The sequence below is a fragment of the Crocodylus siamensis genome, chromosome 5 (assembly GCF_052110815.1).
Source record: "Crocodylus siamensis isolate JL-2025a chromosome 5, ASM5211081v1, whole genome shotgun sequence".
Classification (NCBI taxonomy): Eukaryota; Metazoa; Chordata; order Crocodylia; family Crocodylidae; genus Crocodylus; species Crocodylus siamensis.
This window is the reverse complement of record NC_143399.1, coordinates 64,814,357-64,837,149: the sequence shown is the minus strand read 5'-3', so window position 1 is coordinate 64,837,149 and position 22,793 is coordinate 64,814,357. Positions and strand designations below refer to the sequence as shown.

General features: G+C 43.6%; 1 protein-coding gene across 5 annotated transcripts in view; it reads right to left on the bottom strand.

Moving 5' to 3' along the window:
* Positions 1–22,793, bottom strand: part of NEK7 (NIMA related kinase 7) — a 119,449-nt gene that overhangs the window by 26,876 nt on the left and 69,780 nt on the right. For all 5 annotated transcript variants that reach the window (XM_090048623.1, XM_090048621.1, XM_090048625.1 and 2 more), the window contains exon 6: positions 2,229–2,337. In XM_090048623.1, the coding sequence (XP_089904749.1) occupies positions 2,229–2,337 (109 nt within the window). The remainder of the gene's footprint in view (positions 1–2,228; positions 2,338–22,793) is intronic.

Below are 22,793 nucleotides of genomic sequence, written 5' to 3'. Positions count from 1 at the left end.
GGGGAAAAATTTTGAGGGTTAATTTTTAGGGAAAGGGGATCATGGGGCATGTGAGTAAATATGGCATTTAAGATTCTCATGAGATGAAGTATACTTTTTTTATCAAATTTTATCTCCATGCAGTTAATAATTTCAGATATTTGGTCTTTAATATGCATGCATGCATGCATGTTAAAAAAGAGAACAGAGACAGACAGATTAGCTCTTTGCACAGGCAGCTGGGTCTACTGCATGACACCAACTATACATCCCAGACCATCACAGAATTAGGTAAAGATCTGAGCTTCTTCCTGTGTACTTGAATCTCGGCAATACATAGCCACCTAGAAAGGTGGAATTTAAGAATAACCCACAGAGAAAAGCATTCTGGCTAGGGACAGACATTACAGATAAACTGGTTTAAGTGATCACAAACTGATTTAGACATGGAACGATGTTCAGTGAACAGAAACTAGTTTGAAAATGGCTGAAATCAGTATGAGATAAAACTGACTGAATGTAGTATCAGACCGAAGTGATTTGGGTCAAACCGGTCTTTGCAATGTCTGTCCTAGACCCCTTCCAGGTTTAAGTTAAACAAGACTCTTCCAACATTCTGGAATGCTCAATGGGCTGGGTTCTCTGCTCCACAGCAGAGCTGGTCCCTCCCCTGTGGTCCCTGGCTGGAGCTCCAGCAGACACTGCAGGCATTTACCTGGCTTCCTGCTTCTCCCACCCTCCTCACCACTTCCTGCTAAGCAGGGATTCCCTCTCCCCTCTGCCTTACACAGACACCTCTCAGCACTAGCTAGCATAACACATGCTGGCTACGGCCCATGCTGTGGCAGACGAGACAAAGGCAGACAGCTCAATTTCCACTTAGGGCTTTTTGGAGCTAATCAACAGGTTTGTGCAGGCGGGAGCCAGGCACCAGACCTGGGCGCAGGCCGCACGCGGAGGAAGGAAGATTGGTCTGCCCAGATGCCCGGGGCAGTCCCTGGCACGCAGGCAGTGACGGAGAGCAGGGAGGCCTGAGCATGGGGTGGCAGCTGTGGCTGGTAATATCCCTCCTTTCCTTCCTTGGAAAAAGTTGTTTAAGAAGAGCTTGAACTAATGAGAGAGGCTTTGTTTTCTGATGGGGTGCTAAATGCTGATAACAGAGCAGATAAATGTTCTGTTATCAATGAGGGAGACACCACTCACTAATCAGAGCATCCTGTAGTGGCTAGGCCATGCCCCCCACAATTCAGCACTGTGAAAGTGAAGAGAGAGCTGTTCTAGTGCCCCGCAGCTTCTAGCCTGAGGCACTGCAGGCATGTGCCAACATTTCCTCAGTCCATAGGGGATGTCTGTATGGTTACAAACCAGGTTAGTCTAGCAGGTTAGATTAATCTGTAAAGACTGAATCAATTCATGCTCAGGCTTTTTCAATGTCTATCCCTAGCCTCTAGGTGCCACTTGGTGTCCTTCTTCGCCATCTCTATTCCCATTTCTTTGGCCCAGTGAAGGGGAAATGGAGATGTTGTGAGAAGAAGCAGAGAGGGTTAACATGGGTAAGCGGCATTCCATCTCTCACAGGAGCAACTGAAAGCTACAAAACTTGATAATATGGTTGGAAGCAGTAGAGAGGAGTAAAGGAATGTGACAGCATAAACTGTGCAAGTAGGGAAACTTAATGAGTATATCAGCAAAAGGATGCATAGGAGAAAATGTACACATGTCTGAAGTAAATGGGAGTTTGAGAGAAAAAAAAAAGCAATCATGAGCAAGGTGGCAGAGAATGAAGGTAAAGAGACCTGAAAGATCCAAGGGAGGAAATAGGAGAAGAGATGGCATGAGAAATAGCAGCTAGCAGATGGAATGGGAAAAGTAAGAAGGAGAAATGTTGGCAAGGTCTCAGACACCTAAAGCCCTATCACTTATTTTGAACACTAAACATCAACTAGCTATTTGGCACAAAATGCTAAATACCAAATATTGCACAGGAGCATTGTACCCATGATGGCCCAGAAAATGTTTAGGAAGAATATTTTACATCTATTAGGTAACTGTATACAGATATAACAAAACAAAATCCTCTCCCAGCATAGCAAGTCACAATACCCCTATGCCATGTCTTTCAAAATAAACAATTTAATTTTTAAAAATAAAATAGCATGACTGTATTTGGTATCATTCAAAATGACATCCCAAATGTTCATATCTTAAACACTTGTTAGAGATGTGATAGATATAATCCATGGTATTACCTCTATGCATGACACGACGAGAATGCATGTGTTCCAATGCACTGCAAAGCTGAACAAAGTACTTCCAAACTGTCCTTTCAGGAATCAACCTCTTCTGTTTCTTAAAATGCTTTATAAAAAAGACAAAAAGAGAAGTACTAAAGACTCAACTCTGGATTTGTACAAAACAATAAAGTATGAAAACAGGAAACTCTTTTAAAACTGTTAAGATGAAAAGTTCATGCTATCTAAATGAAAGTTTCTAAAATTATTTCTTCATGTGGACAGCACAACCAAAATTTTAAACACACAATTTCAGCAGCAGAGAACATATATTAAACACACACATGCAGATGCTGCCTTTAGTATCAACTACTTAAATAAATCTATAATTCTAACCAAAGTTTACATGGTATTTAACAAAATAATACTATTCCAAGATTAAAAAGCTTTACTGTGGGGCAGTATGATGTAGTGCACAATCAGTGTATCAATGATGAAGGTGAAGGCAATATACAAGAAAAGCTTCTATAGACATTCCCAAAATAAAGGTGCGCTTTACCGACACATGGATTTCTATAGGTTCTAATTTGAATGAGCTTAGATGAAAGAAAAATATTGAGAACGTGCATTCATAAGTATATTTTAGAAGCCCTGAAAAAACTAAAACTAAGAATACAAAAAAATTTCTAAAAATTTAGATAACTTCAATCAATCACTTCCTCCATTCTGTTCAACCTTTTCCCAGTTAAACAGGTACAGTAGTCATAGTTTAAGGTATTATTATAGCTTAAGAAAAACTTAACATTCAACTATATAAATCTGTTTCAAATATGGTATTTCAAGATGGCATAACTGCAGTTTTCCATTAGTTTATATTAAGAATCTGTAACAGCCAGTTTTAAAAAAACGCAAGTTTGAGTGTTAAGCTTTGCAGGCAGGAGTCAAAGGGCTAAAATAAAAATAGTTTCCTAAATGTCTGTAGCTTGTCTTTTCTATAAGAAGGAAGATAATCCATACATACCTTACAAACCATTTATTAAAATACACAACCAATATAAAATCAGCATTACACTTGAAAGAAAGATCATTTACAGAACAGTTAACAATGCTATAGGAGAAGAGATTTTTGGTTTTGTTCACTATTTTAAAATATGCCACTTGGGCTGCATCCCAAAACAAGAGACATACATAGGAGAAAGGGAAAGGTATTTTAAAACTAATCTGAGTAAAACACACTAGAGATATATGAAGTCAAAATTTCACCCAAAATAGTAATTTTAGTTGTAGACAATATTATGCATTTTATCAAATGATCCTAAGCTTATAATTCATTTCTTTAAATATAATTTTCACACAGACTTGGATTGAATCCAAACAGACCCTGTGTATCTGTTCTCCCCATAGCTAGATTTGCATATCAGAGGATTGTTTGATGTCAACAGGAAGATGGGGACCAGGTTTCTTTTCATTTAAAAACAAATACAGAATACCATGTAAGTATATGCATATGAAAGCATACTTCCTTGATTTAAAATGCATTCTGAAATCACTATAATTAAACTATGTACTTTAAAAAACATCTTCCAAATGTTTAAACTGAACTTTTAAGCATTGCAATGGTGAAAAACTGCCCACAAAATGTCTGTATCTTTTCCATTATGAACTTTAAAGTGAAACATAATGTTTGTAAATATGAATTTCTTTTCAACATTTCATTCATTTGCCATCTGTAATTTTGTAGCACAGCATACACAAAATACCAGAGAAACTGCTTCAGTGTTTCAGTGATTTAAGCATTCCAGTCATCCACATAAATATGGAGGATATTCAGATCCTACTGAAAGCCTGCAACTTTTACATGACATTAAACAAATTTCTCTTAGGTCATCAGTAATATTCACTTGCTACAAATCTAAACTTTTAATTTATTATTCATGTTAAGAGCATGTCACAGAGAACTGTTAAATTTGTTCCCGCTGTTTAATGAAGCACTGAATTCAGAAATAGGTAATATTTCATCTGTTTAAAATTAAAAAAAAAAACAATTAATTTTAAATCAGTCTGTATAAAATTACTGGGAGGGATTATCATACTTTTTGTCTCATGCATATTCTTAATCTTTCCTTGTTTTGTGCTGCACAAAGAAGCAAAACAATGGTGGAAAGCCAGAGCTGTTAAAGCAGGCTGGTTCTGCAAAGAAACAGATCTCCAGCCAAAGAATGTGTTTTCAGGGAGTAACTGAGGGAGACTTTGGCTTTTGGGGAGAAGGGGAAAAAGAAAATACACCATAAAATTAATCTGCTCTTGACTTTACTTTTCACCCCAATTTGTAACGACGTATTTTTATGTTAATACAATATAATCAAATGTGTAACATATATCGTATGCTGGAAAGTACCATTTTAAGTCTAAACAAATATACAGCTCCTTCCATTTTTATCTTGCCTTTTCATTACTTTAAAAACACTCTCAATGAAAAAATGCAATTGTTCTGATGGTGGTGCTATTGGCCATCTCTTAGGGCAGGGCTGGTCAACCCACAGTGAGGGTGTCACAAGTATATCAGGCAACCTTGCTGTGTGGCACGTAGCAGACAGGACAGCACACAGAAAGCAGAGCATCAGATCAGGCAGGGAGCACAAGGCATGGGGCAGAAAGCTAAGACACAGATCAGGTAAAGGAAAGGTATTGGAGTGGTGCTCAAGGATGGCGCAAAGCTAATTTGTGGCATGCCTGCCAAAAAGGTTTGTCCCCACTGTCCTAGGGAATGGCTGGAACACAAGAAGATGGGAACAGAAAGGAAAAAAAAGAAAGGAAGGAAAAAGACAGTCTTGGAACTTTTATTATAGTAGGGTATTGGCATCACTGTAGTTAATGCTGACACTACTACTGTTGAAAATCAAACTTTAAGTTCTCTCAAATACAAACTTACTTAAATTGCCTTGAAAACACAAGGGCCCCTGGCAGATGTGCATAAATGCAAAATGGGATCTTATGTGTGATCCCCACAATTGTGCTTCCTGCCATATCACATGTGCATGGCAGGAAGCATGACTGTAGGATTATCAGATCCTGTCACATCATATTGCCAGGGCAGAATTCTAGGCTCCCTCTGCACCAGCAAGTAATAGGCTCGCACACCTAGGAGCCCCAACAGGGGATGGGGCTCTCAGCCACGGAGGTGCCCCAAGCTCTCTGTGGCTGGGAGCCCAGATTAGCTAATGGGGCTCCCTGACACGGGGACGCAGTGGAGCCCTGGTCTCCAGCTGTATCCCAGCAGCTGGGGCCTTGACCTGCCTGCTCCCAGTTAAGGGGATGCATCTAGGGTGAACCCTGACATCCACAGAATACAGAACATCCCCTTGGTGAGGGATGTGCCCTGTTAGCCAATCAGCAGTGAGGGGTAGGGCTACCACCTCCACAGCCAATAAGCTGCCAGGGGTGGGGCCACTGGGCTCCTTGGCCAATCAGCAGCAATGGGCATGGTCATCTGCCTCCCTGGCTGGGAACCCTGGTTGTGGCCTCTTGACTCCAACAGGCCCCTAAGGTTAGCTGCTCCAATCAGCCTGGCCACACATTCAAATAATGATGTGACATGAACCAGGCATAAAGTTATTAAACTTATTCTGTGTAATAACTCTGTGGCTTATTCCTTTTGTCGTACCATTTATTGTAACTACTTAAGATGTGATTAACTGCTTAATGTAGAGGTATTCCAATGTGTCACTTCAAGTCAGATCGGCATCGATAAAAGGAAAATTGACATTAACAGCAACTGGCTTTTTTTTTGCTGGTGTAGCTGATAACGTCACCGATAAATGCTGCGTGCACGCACTCCGCCACAGCATGAGGCAAGGGGGGGAGGGGTGCAGATCGAGACACCCTCCCCATCATGAGGGAGGGAGAGGGGCCAGGACAGGGGAAGGCACTGCCCAGCCAGGACGGAGCACAGGACGGAGCCATGGGCAGCTTGTTCAGCGGTCGTAGGAGGGGGTGGTAGTAAGAGGGCTGGCTCCCCGCCATTGCATGCACTCCTGGTGGGAGGCATGGGGAGCATGTGCCCCCGCAGATTTGTGCACGAGGTAAGGGCAGGCTGTCCACTGAGAGCTCAGGGCCAAAGGCTGAGCTGGTCTCTTCACAGCAGGGGGACTGGGCTGGGGCTGCACCCAGGATGAGCAGGGGCAGGCAGCGCAGCAGTGGCACTGGGAGGGGTAACTACAGGGTGGGCTTCAGCTACCCCAAAATTCCCCAAAAGCCAACACTCAGAGCCACCACCCACCCTGCCACCACCCATTCAAAGCACAGCCCTGCCCCGCTGGGAAGAGGCTGGCACAGCCCCTGACCCTGAGCCAGTACCAGGCAGCTCACCCTCATCCTGCCTACAAATCTACCCATGCCTCCCCCAGGGGTGCATGCAGCAGCAGGGGAGCCCCCCTTTGCATTTCCTTGTGACCCCCTAATGAGCTGTCTGTGGCTTCATCCCATGCCCCACCTCACCCTGGAGGGGTGTCACATGTATCAGCATCCCCACACTGAAAAATGGCAACAGGGGTGCTTTAACTAAAGCTCATCACATAAGCTTTAGTTAAAGTGCCCCACCACCATTTTTAAATTCAGAGATGCTTATACATGTGACACTGGAGTCTGCTGGAGTGTGGTAATTATCATGCTGCAGCAGACTTGGTTAATCGATTAATCAAGTCTGCTCCAATATGCTGTACAGTACATTGGAGAAGCCTCCCTGCACATGTATAGGCACCCATACTGTCCTTTCTTTAGCAGTATTTGGTGGAGTGCAATTGCCACAATATAAGCACAAGTGAAAATCTTTCTTGAGGAAGAAACTTAAGCTTAATGCTATGGAAAAAAGGAAGATGGAATGGATAGATTTGAAGAAGTGGATGAAATGGAATAATAAGCAAAGAAGTTCTCAGCAAGAAAACTAGGAGTGCACCAATAGATATTTTTTGGGCCAATACCAATGGTTGATTTTTAACAAGCCATATTGGCTGATACCTATACTATTACCGATATGGAGCCGGGCAACTTGGAGAGCAGTGTCCAGCTGGTAAGTCTGTTGGAGGGGAAGGGGCACAGGGAGGGAAGGGGCATGGAGGAAGGCAGATTGAGGCCTCTACTGTGAGGGACGGAGTGGGGCAGGGGCAGGGGTAGGGGCAGGGGCAGGGGCTGCGCAGTCAGGGCAGGGCAGGGCATGGGATGGAGCTGCAAGGAGCTAATCTGGGGGGAGTGGTGACTCCCGGCGGGGTGAAGGGCTGGGCTGTGCTCAGAGATGGTGGTGGCAGTTCTGGGAGGGGGACAAAGAAAGGGCTGCAGCCACCGCAAAATTTGCCTTTGCCTCCACAACCACCAACTCCCAGTGCTGCTGCTGCCTGTCCCTAGTGCAGTCCTGCCCAGCATCATTGCCAGGAAGAGCCTGGGGCTACCCTCAGCCCCAGCCTGCAGCAGCAACCTGCCCTCACCCCATGCATAGATCTGAGGGCACATGCCCCCCATGACCTCCTGAGCTACACGTAGCAGCAGGAGCTGCTCCCCTCCATACCCAGCTCAGTCCCAAGCCCTGCCCCACCCCGGCTGGGCAGTGTTTGCTCCTGCCCCAGCCCCATTCCCTCCCTCACCTTGGGGGCCTTGGTCTGTCCCCCCCCCCATGCCCCTTAACTCCCCCAACAGACTTATGAGCCAAACCTGGCTGCTCTCCACACTGCCAGGATGTGCTCCTGGTCACCTGCATGTTGCACTGCAGCTATGCACACACACGTGCCATTTTCTGGCCACATCAACCAAAAAAAAAAGATTTCTGATACAATTAATTTTCCTTATATAGGTGCTGATCCAATATGGGACCAATATATCGGTGCAACTCTAAAGAAAACTAAAGGTGAAGCATTTGGTACAGAGGAAACGGGGAGGCTGAAAATACAGCTAAGACAGGAAGGTTAAACCAAAGAGTTCTAGCTGTTTGAACAAAAAGGAAAAGTTCAGAACTTAGGGAATAGAGGGGGAAAATTGCAAAATTTCGACCTAATTTGAACGTGCAGTAAAATGAAAGGAAATCTGTGAAAGGGTCAAAGATGACTAGAGATTCACCTTCATTATAGGACTATGCAGTAATAACAGGATTTCATGCTTTATGTAGTGATTCTGTTCTTATGCATCATTTAAATAGTTTACCATCATGTATCCTATCCTGTTCACACTTTTAGATAATGTTATTTTAAAAAGCTGACATTCTAACAGACCTTTCTAGAATTCACTAGTTCTGGAATTTGCTTTAAAAAATCAAACAAAGAGCCTTGTTACACACTGCACTTTGAGCTGCTCAAATGTTGATCAATGTTAGTGCTAGCTTGAGTTTAGAGCAGTCATACCTTAAGGCTAATAACCTTCTCTGACTGTCCCCCACCTACACAGCTGATTTGCCATTAGAGGTCTGGGGAGCCAGGACAGCTTTTTATCCTTGCTCTAGGTGGGGCAGTGTGGGAGATGGGTTGGGGAGGGGGTGAGAACATGAAGCTAGGAGGCAGAGAGTTAATGGGATGGGGCAGGTAATGAAATGGGAGTTGGAAAGGAAATTGGGGTGGGGGGACAGAGGTGAAATGAAGACAACCAGCCACTGAAAAGGGTAGAATAAAAAGAAATTTAAAAAAAAAAGGAATTAAAAAAGAAATAAAAGGAAGTAAATTAAAGAAGGTTCCATAGTTTCATAAATTGGGAAGGGGGGGGGGGTTACTGACCATGCTTCCCAGGTGGCTGGGAGGTGGGAAAGATGAGGGAAGGCACTTTTGGGGAGCTACTGCTCCTGCACCGGGAAGGAAGCCCCACCTCATGGGGACCCAATCTGGCCCTGGCCCCTACCTTGTCTCCCCCCACCCCCCCAGACCCTCTCCTGGGCCCATTCATGTCCTGTGACCTGGCTGGTTGGCATGTGCTCTGCAGGCTATTTCCATGGAGTAGCACCCCTGGGGTTGGGAAGATCACACCCCTGGGGATCAGAGAGGGAGTTAGCTTAGTGTCAGAATTGTCTCCTGGGCAGTAGATTTTAGGGGGTGGAAAGTTTTTTCCACACAGAAATAGAAGGTGGTGGAGGGGACACTGCATCCTGGGATGTTAGAGGACTGTAACTTGGGTGGCTCATCTGTGGGGAGTGGACATATGTTAATGGAACATGAGCTGGGTAATACAGATCAGAGATCTGCCCTGGAGTGGTGTAACTTTAAGCTGTCTAAAGTGTGCTTAAAATTAATTTCAAGTGTTAATATGTGGACTATCCAGGGGGTTAAGGGCTCTAGGAGCTGCCTAAAATTAATGCGCAACAAAGCTGGAACAAACAAAGCAAGCAGATGCTGTTCCAATTGAACACCAACATTTAATGAGTTAAGGTAACTTTGTTTTTTTTTTTTTTAAACCACAACTGATGTTGCAAAGCAATCTTTTGCCTATACCAAACACCTAAGAATCGAGGCTGCAGCACCTAACTGCTAACAATTTTTTTTAAGTACTTTATCATGTATTTCATAGACATTAGATTTCATAGGCATTAGGGCTGGAAGGGACCTTGGAAAATTATCAAGTCCAGCCCCCCGCCCAAAGGGCAGGAAGTCAGCTGGCGTCATATATTTGATAACAAAATATCCTTTTCAACTATTTACATTTTATTTAATCTATTTTTCTAGCATCCAGAATTATGTTATAGTTATTTCCATAATAAACTAATGCAAAATTACATATTTACCCCCCATACTTAACAATCCAGCTTTGCAGAAGTTTTGCCTGCTCGGTTAGTTAGGATGCAATGCATTATTTTCCAAGATGCAGAAGAATATGCATCTGACATGTAATATTTCTCCATCACATAAACTGACTTAATACATATCACGAACCCATACAACCTTAAGTTATTTAAATTATAACAAAAAAGGGGCTAAGGACACTGCAAATTGAGAAATGAAAAAACAATTCTGAAAAATAATCTCTCAGTAGCACTGAAATAAGACTGTCCAGGGGTTGGCAATGTTTTTGGGCAGAGTGCCAAAAAATGCCCAAAACACCTGCAACCTCAACTTGTAAGATGTTGGCATGCCAGGGACACACAGCAGGAGAATCATGAGGGTCCTGATCCTTGTCCAGCACAGCACTGGCCCCTTCCCTAAGGTGCACATGTCAAGCAAAATGCTTTATGATGCCATGTTCTGGCTCATGTTGCCCTAGACAATGAATGTGATGAACACAACGAAATCCAGGAAGATCATTGTTTAATGCAAACGACCAGCTATTTAGCTCAGTTGGTAAAACACGATTGAACAAAACCCAGGTTGCAGGTTTGATCCCCAGTTAAACTAGATGATCTCTTGAGGTCCCTTCAGTCTATGACACTGAAAATTGAAATCAGATTTCCTTTCATAGACACATAACCCGAAAAACATAACAACTGAAATAAAGAACACAAAAACTGCTATGATCATTTTCAATATATACAGATTCTTCTATATTCATCATGTATTAAAATGCTTCAAAAATGTAAATACCATTTATAGGGGTGTAGGCTGTAGCTGTGTTGGTCTAAAGACATAGGCAGACAAGGTTCTTTGGGTAAATCCGATATCTTTTATTAGACCAACTCAAATATTTAAGTTGGTCTAAAAAAAGGTATCGGATTTACCCAAAGAACCTTGTCTGCCTAATACCATTTAAATGCTTTTTTCTCTTTTTTGACACTAACTCAGATACTAAAGGCTTTTTATTATCTTCAGAAGATTCAATGAACAACTCTTTCTTTTCTAAAGACTACAGAGAGAAAGGGAAAAAGATGGTTCATGAAAAATTCTTGACTTTCCAAGTTTAACAAAGATCCCTAGAAAAGCTCCTGATTGAAGTTCATTTTAATTTGATTTTCTAACAGATTTCATTCCTTTTTCAGCATCAACAGTTACCAACCTTCCCTGCTGACCAGTCAAGCCACGATCATTTGGCTCCATCAATATTTTAAACATAACTCTGAAAGCAAAAATTACTGTACTAGTAATCAAAAAATCACAAAAAAACCCCTGAGCTTCAAGGAAGTGAAATTTCTGAACATTGCATTATTTTAGTTCTCTCAGCAGAGGCTTAACCACGCTCCTTAAAAAATACACTTCAACATGTTTAAGTTTAACAATATTTGTTTACATGCATTTCTTTCCAATAAAACCTCTTGGGAAAATTGGTACATAAAGATAAGGTAAAGTTCTTGTTAAGAGTTATTATTTTTGACTCCCAATAAAACCAATGGCATGGTACAATAAAATACATCAGGCTCCCATTCTAACTTGTCAGTTTTATACTTACAAAACAAAACAAAAGAAACAAAGAAGCACAACCTTCCTTCTCTATTCTTAAAAGGTTTTTTGCACAGCACAGAATTACTACTGACATGGCAGATTTTTCCAATACAACAATCAGTACAGAATTGTGAAGGAAAAAACAACTGTTCTAACAACTTTTTGTAAAGCATTTCAAATATGGAAAGCATAATAACAATTAATATTCTTTTTTTTTTTCATCTCTTCAAACATGAGATAGACCATTCAGACATCCAAGGACAAGGATAGGGAGAAACCTTCTGCCCAAATGAAATGTACCAAAACTAATTTTTAACATTCCTAGGCATAAAGTTAACCTCATAAAATGGCTGGGACAGGAAAACTTAACACAGTAGCTGCAATAGCTATGGACACCCTCATTCACATATATAGGCTGTCAAAACTATTTTATTATTAATTATTTTAGCAGAAAAGTGTCAATATTTTTATTCATGGTTACTGGGTGCAGAGCAACGACCGGGGTCCATGTTTTTCCATGGCAAATGGAAAACCCAGATTTTCTTATTTCAAGGAGAAAAATCACAAAGTGGAAAATCTGTGGTTTCCCCTTGCAGCTTGGCAGAGTTCCAGCCCACAAGGGGTTGCTTGCGGCTGAGGAGAGCAGAGGCAGGGGTGACGTGCATGTGTGCACATGCACACATACACATGGCCAGCAATGCAGCCATGCAGGGTGGTGGAGACCAACACCCACAGCTGCCTGCAGGTAAATCTGTGTATGTGTGTGTGTGTGGGGGGTGGGGCATAGACAATACATGGAAGGGTAAGGGGGTATAGGCAATGCGTGACAGGGGCATAACCTGTGCGAAGACTGACGCAACAGCTCATGCAAAGCCTGCACACTGAGGGAGGGAGTGGAGCAGGACTGTAGCTGGGCAAACTGCCAAGCTGGGGTGGTACACAGTGCCCAGGGCCCAGGCAGGAATGCATGGCCACATGGCCTGGCCAGAGAGTGGGACGGTGCCACCAGCAGCTTCTCCAGAGGGGGGACTGGGAGGAAGCAGAGAGGTGTTGGGTGCAAGAGGCAACAAGTTGGAGGGGCATGGGGGGGCACATGCCCCTTCAGAATTCTGCACCCACCGCAGCACTTAGGACTGCAGCCTGGCCAGACAAGCACCTCCACAGCCCAGTGGGCAGGACATAACAGTGGAGGTGGGGCAGTGAGATTTGTTGCCACTGCCACAAGCCCCATGCCAGCTGTGCCACCATGGCTGCAAGGTGTCCTTCCTACTGTGGTGGCAGACAGGCAGGGATTGCCTCACCATGGCAGTGCAGCTGGTACGGGGCTCACAGCAGTAGCAGCAACAAATCTCGCTGACCCGCTCCACCTTCCTGCACCTGGCCCAACCCATGCTAGGGTGTGGAGGCAGGTATCCCTCCTACTCACTAAACTTCCAACCATAGTCTGATAGCATTTATCTTCTTGAGTCTGTGGACAACCTGAAGCAATGACTCAGAGGCATGGATTCCATTTTTACTTTATAATTATTGGCACTTTTCTGAAGAAGGTGATCAGCATTTACTAACCAAGGAAGATACCCTATATCTACACATACTTAAGGGATATTAGCTTAATGTATTTTATTAGAAATCTAAAATTTTACTAGATTTAAAAAAAAAAAAGAAGAGAGAAATGACCTTTTTCTTATTCACAAAACAATTAAACTTTCTACTTATGATCTGTGTCAAGCTTTATTTTATAGAAAGTGGTTTTAATTAAGCTGCGTAAAACCAGAACGATGTGACGTTATTTATTTAAATAACTCTACCTTGAATGTATTAGATTTGGCGGGGGGGGGAGCTTATCAAAACATATTATCTAAAATTGAACTATTAAACAAAGGAAATAATAATTGTAGCTAGTCTGTTCACTTTGTCTTCTGATATTTGAGAGCTAGTACTGTAGAACCCACAGCATTCGTATCAGGGTGGTTTGAAATCCTGCTTAGTTCAAGAAGGTTGCCAAATTAAGAAGTCACCTGGCTACTTGCAGTGACTTTTACTTCAAAGGGTGCCACTTGTCTGATCAGCTGTAGCTCATCAGTTGTTCCAAAAAACTCATCAGAGAAGTGCACCACTTGAAAGAAAAGCCACAGCAAGCAGCTGGAGTACCTGAGCAGTTCTACACAGCTGTTTGCTGCTGCTGTGTATACCCCAAGCTCACTGGGTCTCAACCTTTTTGAAACAAGGCATCCCTCCATAATTTTTGTGAATTGAGTGACACACAATTTCAAAACTTAATATATAGATTACAGTGCCCTCCTTGTGGAGAGAGGCTGGGCAGTGACGGTTTCGACTGTCCAGGCAGGGACAAGCCTGCGCCTATGCTTATCTGGTCAATTTATCTGCTCATTTTCTTACACCTGTCATCACCTTCAAAGAATATGGTAGCACCCTGGTTGAGAATCCCTGCCCTAGCTACTTCAAAGGGAGTTTCGGAGCCAAAGCCTGCAAACTATATGGGGTCTACTGTAGCTCTCATCTTTTCACACCTCATCTCTATATATAGATACAGAGCAGAAGAGGAAAATAAGATCTCCTTGCTCAACTCCCAGTTGGCAACTTTAAATGAACAAGACATTGACAAAATTAGTTCAATAAACTGAAACTGAGGAAATATTCTTTCTGCAGCTACAGAAGAGGTTACTACTATCAAAATATGTTTTAACATTTTCACAAGATCTGGTTATTACAGGAGCTTAACCAGTCAATTCTACTAGCTGAACAGTTTGACTTTCATTTAGACTTTACAGAAAAACATACCACTTGAATGGTTTTTTCTTCTAGTTGAATTTAAAATGTTTTTCACAGATTGCTATGAATTAGCCCTTAATATAGGGCACCATCTTTTCAAACTTAAATTTTCAATGGGTTCATTAAAACTGTATTAACTTCAGTAAAAAAAGCACTTTTTTTTAAACATACACTGATTTTCATCCACCCTACAATGTAGTAGCAAAATACTATACTTAGGTTAGGGAGAGAAGCTACACACCAACTGGTTTAAGTGATCAGAAACTGGTTTAAACCTGTAACAGAACAGAAATTCAATGCACATAAACCACTTCAAAATGGCCAAAACTGATTTAAGGTAAACCTGGTTGGATGTGGTATCAGACTTAACTTGAACCAGGAAGGGATCCGGGACAGAAGTTCCATAAACTGGTTTGACCTAAATCAGTTAACTCACAGTCCCCCAGCATCCCAGGATACTTTGCAGCCCTGGTCTATGCTGTCTGCTTCATTGGAGCAGGGACTGCCTTGCCTCTCTGCTCCTTAGCCTGCTTCCTGCCTGCATCTGTCAGCCCATAGGGACTGGGGGAAGGGGGGTGAAGAGGAGAACAGACCCCCAGACTCCTCTAACCAGGGCCTACACAGAATGTGGGGGAGGGAAAGCCCTTGTGGCAGGGTCCATCAGCTGCCCTTCCCCGCTCTCCAACTGCCAATTGCTTCAGCAGTTCCCACAGAAGGGAAGAGAAGGAGTCCTCCCAGCTGGGTGCCTGCCCATGCAACCCAGCATGGGGCCACTGGGGGTCCCCCACCTTGGGGGACTTCTCCCCTCGCCAGCCCAGGGCAGTCCCAGGGACCTAAGGGGAAGGCAATCAGGTTGGTCAAGCATAACTTGCCCTTGGTGAATCCATGCTGACTGTTCCTAATCAAATTCTTCTCCTCTAAATGCTTAGAAATTGGTTCATTCAGGATCTACTCCATGATTTTTCCAGGAACTGAGGTGAGGCTGACCAGTCTGTAGTTTCCTGGATCTTCCTTTTTCCCCTTTCTTAAATATGGGCACTACGTTTGCCCTTTTCCAATCATCCGGGACCTCTCCTGATCACCATGAGTTTTCACAGATGATGGCCAGTGGCTTTGCAACCTCATCAGCCAACTCCCTCAGCACCCTCAGATGCATCCTGTCCAGCCCCATGGACTTATCCACATCTTTTCTAAACAGTCCCTAACCTGTTCTTTCACCACTGTTGGCTGCTGCCCTCCTCCCCAAACTGTGCTGCCTGGTGCAGTAGTCTGCGAGATGACCTTGCCTGAGAAGACTGAGGTGAAAACAGCACTGAGTACTTCAGCCTTTTCTGCATCTTCTGTCACTAGGTTGCCTCTCCCATTCAGTAAGGAACCCACACTTCCTCTGACCTTTCTCTTGTTACTGACATAATTGTAGAAACCCTTCACATCCTTTGCTAGCTGCAACTCAAATTGTCCTTTGACCTTCCTGACTTCATCCCTTCATACCCAAGCAATACTCCTATACTCCTCCCTAATTTTTGTCAAAATTTCCACTTCTTATAAGCTTCTTTTCTGTAATTTAGCTTACTGAAGAGCTCCCAGCTAAGCCAAGCTGGTCTTCTGCCATATTTGCTAGTCTTCCTGCACATTGGGATGGTTTGTTCCTGCACTCTTAGTAAGGCTTCTTTAAAGTACAGTCAGCTCTCCTGGGCCCCTCTCCCCCTCAGACTGGCTTCCCAGGGGATTGTGAGTTCCCCGAGCAAGTCAAAGTCTGCTTTTCTGAAGTTCAGAGTCCTTACTCTGCTGCTCTCCATCCTTTCTTTCCTCAGGACCCTGAAGTCAATCATCTCGTAGTTACTGCTGCCCAAGTTGCCATCCCCTACTACATTCCCTACCAGTTCTTCCCTGTTTATGAGCAGCAGGTGAAGAAGAGCATAGGTCCTAGGTGACTGTTCCAGCACTTGCACCAGGACACTGTCCCCAGTACTTTCGAAAAAAACTTTTTGGACTGCCTGTGCACTGCTGCATTGTCCCCCCAGAAGATGCCAGGGTGACTGAAGACCCCCGTATGAAATAGGGCTTCTGATTGGGAAACTTCTGCTAGCTGTTTGAAGACAGCCTCATCTACCACTTCCTCCTGGTCACTGGTCTATAGCAGAACCCCACCATAACATCATCCTTCTTGCTCGCTCCCCTAAGCCTAACCCAGAGACTTTCAACAGGCCTATCTCCAGTTTCATACTGGAGCTCTGAGCAATCATATGGCTCTTTTACATAAAATGCAACTCCTCCTCCTCTCCTCCCCTGCCTGTCCTTTCTGAACAGTTTATAACCATCCATGACAGTGCTCCAGTCATCCGAGCTATCCCACCAAGTCTCTGTTATTCCAATCACATCATAATTCCATGACTGCAAGGTCTTCCAATTCTTCCTGCTCGTTTCCCAGGCTCCATGCATTCATGTACAAGTACCTGAGGTAACTAGTTGATTGCTCTGATTTCTCAGGAATAATAAGAACAGCTCCCCTGTTGCTCAGTCCTGTTTGCTCTTCCTATAGGTCACCAACTTCTCCACTTACCACAGGGCTTTGGTCTCCATCCCCCAGCAAACCAAGTTTAAAGCCCTCTTTCAGTAGGTTAGCCTGTATGAGAAGATGCTCTTCCCTCTCTTTGTCGAGTAGATCCTGTCTCTTCCTAGCAATCCTTGGAACATCGTCCCATGATCAAGGAAGCGAAAGCTCTGTTGGCGACACCACCTACACAGCAAGGCATTGGTCTGCAGGATGCACCCATTCCTGCCCAGGCCCTTTCCCTTGACCTGAAGGATCGAAGAGAACACGACCTGAGCCCCTGTCCACTTCAGCCTTGCAAACAGAGGCCTGCTGTCACTTTTGATCTGGCCAGTCTCCATAGGTGACCAGACGGGTGTGCAGCAAGAAGCAGTAGTCAGAGGAGTCTTGGTAATCTCTCTATGACATCTTGGATCCAGGCTACAGGCAAGCAGCGAACTTCCTGAGACAAGAGGTCAGGTCAGCAGATGGATCCCTCCCTCCCCATCAGAAGGGAGTCTCCAGGCACCACCACCTGTCACTTCTTGGTAGTGGTGGTCTCAATCCTTCCCACCTTGAGGAGGCTTGGCTTGTCCTCTTCCACCAATGGCGGAGATTTGAGAAGCTTTGCAGTCAAGTTGCTATATCATGAAGGCAAAAACAGACTATGCTTTTTCTGGAAAAATCCTTTTACGCTATATGTTTATTTGCATGGGTATTCAAGAAGACACATGGTGATACTTCTCTTGGTCTCGACAGAATATGCCTGTGTTCCAGAGAACTCAAATACTGAGTGGAGGGTGAGTAATGGGATCCACAATGCCTAAACAGATTTACTACTTTATTTTCAGTATGTCAACAAAGATTCCACAATAAAGACAGTGGTATCAAGGAGTTTCACCTGCATTAGCCATAGCACCAAAGCATTGTACTCCCAAATTTAGCATAATTTAGATGGCCAAGAACCAGGAGATATGTGTGCTGCATGTGGTGCCAAAGCCAGGTGAGGTCAGGGGCCAGGTGCAACAATGCAAGTACTTGCAAGCTCAAGCAGGTGTTGCAGTAAACAAACCCAGTGTGCTTGGCTAGCAAAGCCTCTCTAGAGTTGTCAGTGCCTCCCCCTACCACTGACCTCCTGCAGGTTGATAAGACAGGAGATATGCAGTGTATGCTCATTGGGTAGACAATGATACCGCCCCACCCTGGCTCTCCCACTACATACTTGCCTACACTGAATTGATTTTTTAATTGAAATCTGCATGACTAGGAACTCAGTTGTGTTTGCAAATCTGTACATGTTTCTGCACACCAATTCATACAGGGGCTGAACAAGCTTACTAAAGAAGCTGGGTAGGACTTGACTGTGCTGGCGGAAGTATGGACCTGCCAGTGCCCCTGGATTGGAAAGGGGTGGGCGGGAGAGGCAGAGGGAGTCCCTGGGTGCATGTCCTACCCTCTGCAGCCAGCATTTTCCTGGTGCTTGATTGTCCTTGGGAAGGTCTGAAGATATACCCTGCAGGGGATCACTGCACCAGAGCTGGGGAAATCCAGCAGTACATGCTCATTCCATGTTCTGCTGTACTACAAACAACCAGGCACTTGAATAGCTATACACACATCAAACACTGCATTTTTGACACTGCAAATTTCCCATAAACTCTTATTACTTCAACTGGATGCCTGCCCATGCCCTAATGGTAGTTTTGGAAAGAAGGTGAGTAGATTAGTGGACTGATGCAGGCAAAATTCCAAGACCTTCTAAGCCAGGGCATCAAATATTTATTTCATGGGTACCCATCACTCAGCTCTTGGTCTTGCCCCTGCATCCAGAACTGACCCACATGCAGCACATGCCAGACTGGCCCCATGCACGGGACCCGGGATGCATGGTATACACTGGTACAGTACCTGCACTGTCTGCCCTAACCAACTAGCTATGTGTTTAACAGATGAATACATATGCAGGAAGCGAATGAAGAATCCTAGTGGCATTGAATGTGACAATACCAAGCTCAACTGAATTAGATATAGCTTGCAATTTTGTTCTAGTGTGTTTTGCGTGCAGCAAGTAGTAGTAAAAAACTGCTTTATTTGGTGATCAGGATTCGGTCACTGGCAATATCTTCAGGGCTAAGTACAGACAGTCAAAAAGCCCAAGGCTGAATCAATTAAATCTCTGCAGATGAATCTAAGCTGTGTAGATTTAATCAATAAGCAAGTGAATGGACATTCACTTTTGATTCCAGAAACGAAGCTACATACCTGAAGTGGCCCAGGCCAGAAGCTAAGGTGAGCTAGAGCATGCCTCCCTGCTTGGTTGGAGCAGATGGCCTGGGCCAACGCTAGCCAACTCACCCCATGGAAAGGGGATGGGGGAGGGGGTGCAGGAGAGGTGCAAAACTTCCTGGGATGCTGAAGGACTATGAATTCCACTTGCATCTGGAGGGGATCTGGGACAGAAGTTCAAGAAACAAGTTTAACCTAAATCAGTTCAGTTTGATACTGCATCCATCCAGGTTTATCTTAAATTTATTTCAGACATTCTGAAAGTGCTTTATGTTCACTGAACTTCTGTTGTGTTCGAGATTTGAACCAGTTTCTGATCACTTATAGCAGTTTATGTGTAACTTCTATCCCTAGGCCAGGAGGTGAAGCAAAACATATTACTGTTACTCCTCTGGTTCCATATACAGCATTTCTTGACAGTGCTCTCTCTCTAATGTCAGTGGTCTCATAGTTGCATACCATAAGGATAGAGCAGACACTTCTGACAGTGGAAGTTCAATACCATTCCTAATCCAATTGTGGTTGAACCCTTCAGGAGCTGTAACAGGGGCTTGAATGGAAGCCCCATTACTGGGTAAACCTGGGACACGGGTAAATGCGAGAGCTGGGGCACGGTGGTGGAGGGTTAGTACATCGGGGAAGGATGAGGGTGATTATAGATGCCGTCACACTTAAAAGGCGGAGCAAGAGAACCAGCACTCACCCTCAGAGCACCAGAGAGGAGCAGAGCACCTGTGGGGAGCAGTGGAACAACAGAAGGAACCTCAAACGGAGGAACAAGGGATCCACAGCAAGCCAGCAAGACAGGGGACACTTACCCAGAGGTGTGTGGATGGCTTGGGAGACCAGCAGGACCCACAGGAAGCCAGAGAGCCCTACCTGGGGAAGCCCCAGAGACAAGCGATCTCAGCAATTGTCCCCCACCCCCACCCCCCAGCAGGGGAACCGCCAGGATTGGGAGAGGATCAGAAGAAGCTGGCAATTAGCAGAGCGGTGGAACAGTCACTTCCACATTAATAAGGCAATTAGCATGGTTATCTAAATTGTAGCAGCATTCAATGAAGACCAACACCAGGGTGGCTAACTTCGTGGTGGTCTGTTCCTCACTCCCCACTCAGGGATTAACATCCAATCCTTTTCTCCCATCTCAGAAGTCATGGCAGGTGAGTCCTGAGAGGAACAGAGCGGGAAACAGACACACACCTACAGGGAAAAACCTGATTTTTATGAAGTCTCATGAATTACCCTCAGCAACAGGGACAGTGTAGCCCGCAAGCCACCTAAGTGATAGCACGGGTTGACTGGGCAGTTTCCCTGGCCCCAAACACTTTAAAGTACATGTTTCTGGGTCAGCCCCGGCCACACAACAGCAGCCCTGTCCCAGGTGCCACCTGGCAGCAACAGGAACTGGGCTGCATCAAAGGCTCTCTACCAGGTGATTACACTCCTTGGAGGGGGAGAGGTAGAGAAGACCACTGTGGGATAGTGGAATTCCACGTAATGTGCAAGATATTCAAATTAATGGGTGACACAAGTCACAAAGTACTTCCACATACAATGAGTTACTTTATTACATCATAAAATTGCTTGAATGTCTAGCACACACAAGCAAAATTTACATTAAATCACACAATTAATTCAATGTTTGCCAGGAGCTTTGTGGCTGTTATTTAAAAGTCATACCCACACATGATGAAAAAGAAAACATTATAATATAATAATCCAATGCTCTCAATTCATAAGACTTTGTCATTGACTGATTGTTTATCAAGTCAAATAAAGAGGCTGTGTAATATGCAGTAAAGCTTACCAAAACTTTTATTTGAAGTCCAATATTCACATTTAAGAACGAAGAAAATTTGAAAGCTCAGATAAAATTATAAATTAGCCTATACAGTAAAACTAAATTTTGACACTCTTAGACACCAAAACTAGGTTAACAGAACATTTTCAAGATAGTGAAATCAAGCACTTACAAATTCTGATACATTAGATGGTACTTTAAATTGACTCTGTGTGTGTATGCATGTGGGTGGGTGCGCAGGTATGTGTGTGCACATGCACACACACAAACACATACACACACACTATGATGTAGTATTAATTCCAAAACCTTTTTTTTCCTTCTACAGAGCCCTCCCACAGAAGAAAAGGTGCTCAGTTAGTGAAAATCTATTCAGTGTTTTGTTAACATTTCTCATCATTCAGTACAAGGTGTTAGGCCTTATTTACTGAACTCCATTCAAACATTGCTATGAAGACAATTATTTCAGATTTTGTCCTTGTAGGCTTTTCTATAGCAGTCACCACTACAATACACTATCAGAATGCTCCCTAAACTTTAATCTACCTTTACAAAATCCTGAAGAGATGAAAATAATCTCCATGTTACCTAAGGGAAACTGACTAAAGAAATTAAGATCATATTGCCTTCAGTCTTCCAAACAAACACCCCAGCAGATGTTAAGAACACAAATAAATGGCATGTGAGATACTATGTGTAGTTTGGGTGCAATTTCATTATCTATACTAAAAGAGAAAGGAGGAGTCCTCAGATTAACAGTAGCAACCCACATCTCACTGAGAGTCCCATTATTGGGACTGGATATTGCTCCAACTTTTCCAAACTGACAAATACCTTATCACCTTAGAATAATAATATCCTGCACGTTTGTAACTTTTTCCCCAGACAGGTCCTCAGGAACCTGCTCTGCAATTCCATCAAGCTCTGCAGCCTAAAGAATTTGTACCACCTGGGCCAAACATATTTGATGAGACCTTCAGTACAGCAAACTGTAGGTCTGTATTGGGAAATCACCCTCTGGGGAGGTGCGCAGGAAGGGGAAGGGGCCGGTGTCTGACCCCTTGCCCTCCACCACTCCTTTCCCTACCACAACAGTGGGAGGGGGATATACGTAAAACAACCTTCCACTAATTAGATTTTCTACAAGAAAAATTATAATACTTGTATAAATTTTCCATGTATAGACTCTAAATTATTAAAGGATCATTTTAAACTCTAAGTCATCTTGGATTTGGATAAATATAGTAGACTATTTTTATTCATACTGCTAGTTATTATTGATAAGATTAGATTTAATCTAAAATTATTTGGCACACTGATTCATAATCCCTTCACCCCATTGTCTAGGAAATGCTTTATTTTACTGAAGCCTTAGGTATTCTGCTATTGTTAATTGGGAATATTGAACTTCTGACTTAATTATATTTGTCAGAATGCTGTGAAGCAATTAATTATTTACTTGTAAAATCTAACTCACAAAAGAAGACTAGTGAGCTTTTCCCCCCTCCCTTTCCTACTCCCATTCAGAGACTATGAGATAGTTAGGCATATGCTCTTCATATATGATGCTTTATCATAGAAAATTAGGGTTGGAAAGGACACCTCAGGACAATATCTAGTTCAACCCTGTGGCTCAAGGCAGGACCATCCCCAACTAGAACATCCTAGCCAAAGCTTTGTCTAGATGGATCTTAAAACCTCCAAGGATGAAGATTCCACCACCCCTCTAAGTAAGCCACTCATTACCCTCCTAGTAAGAAAATTCTTCCTAATATCTAACCTAGATACCCCTTGTGGAAACTTGAAAACCTTGCTCCTTGTTCTGTCATCTG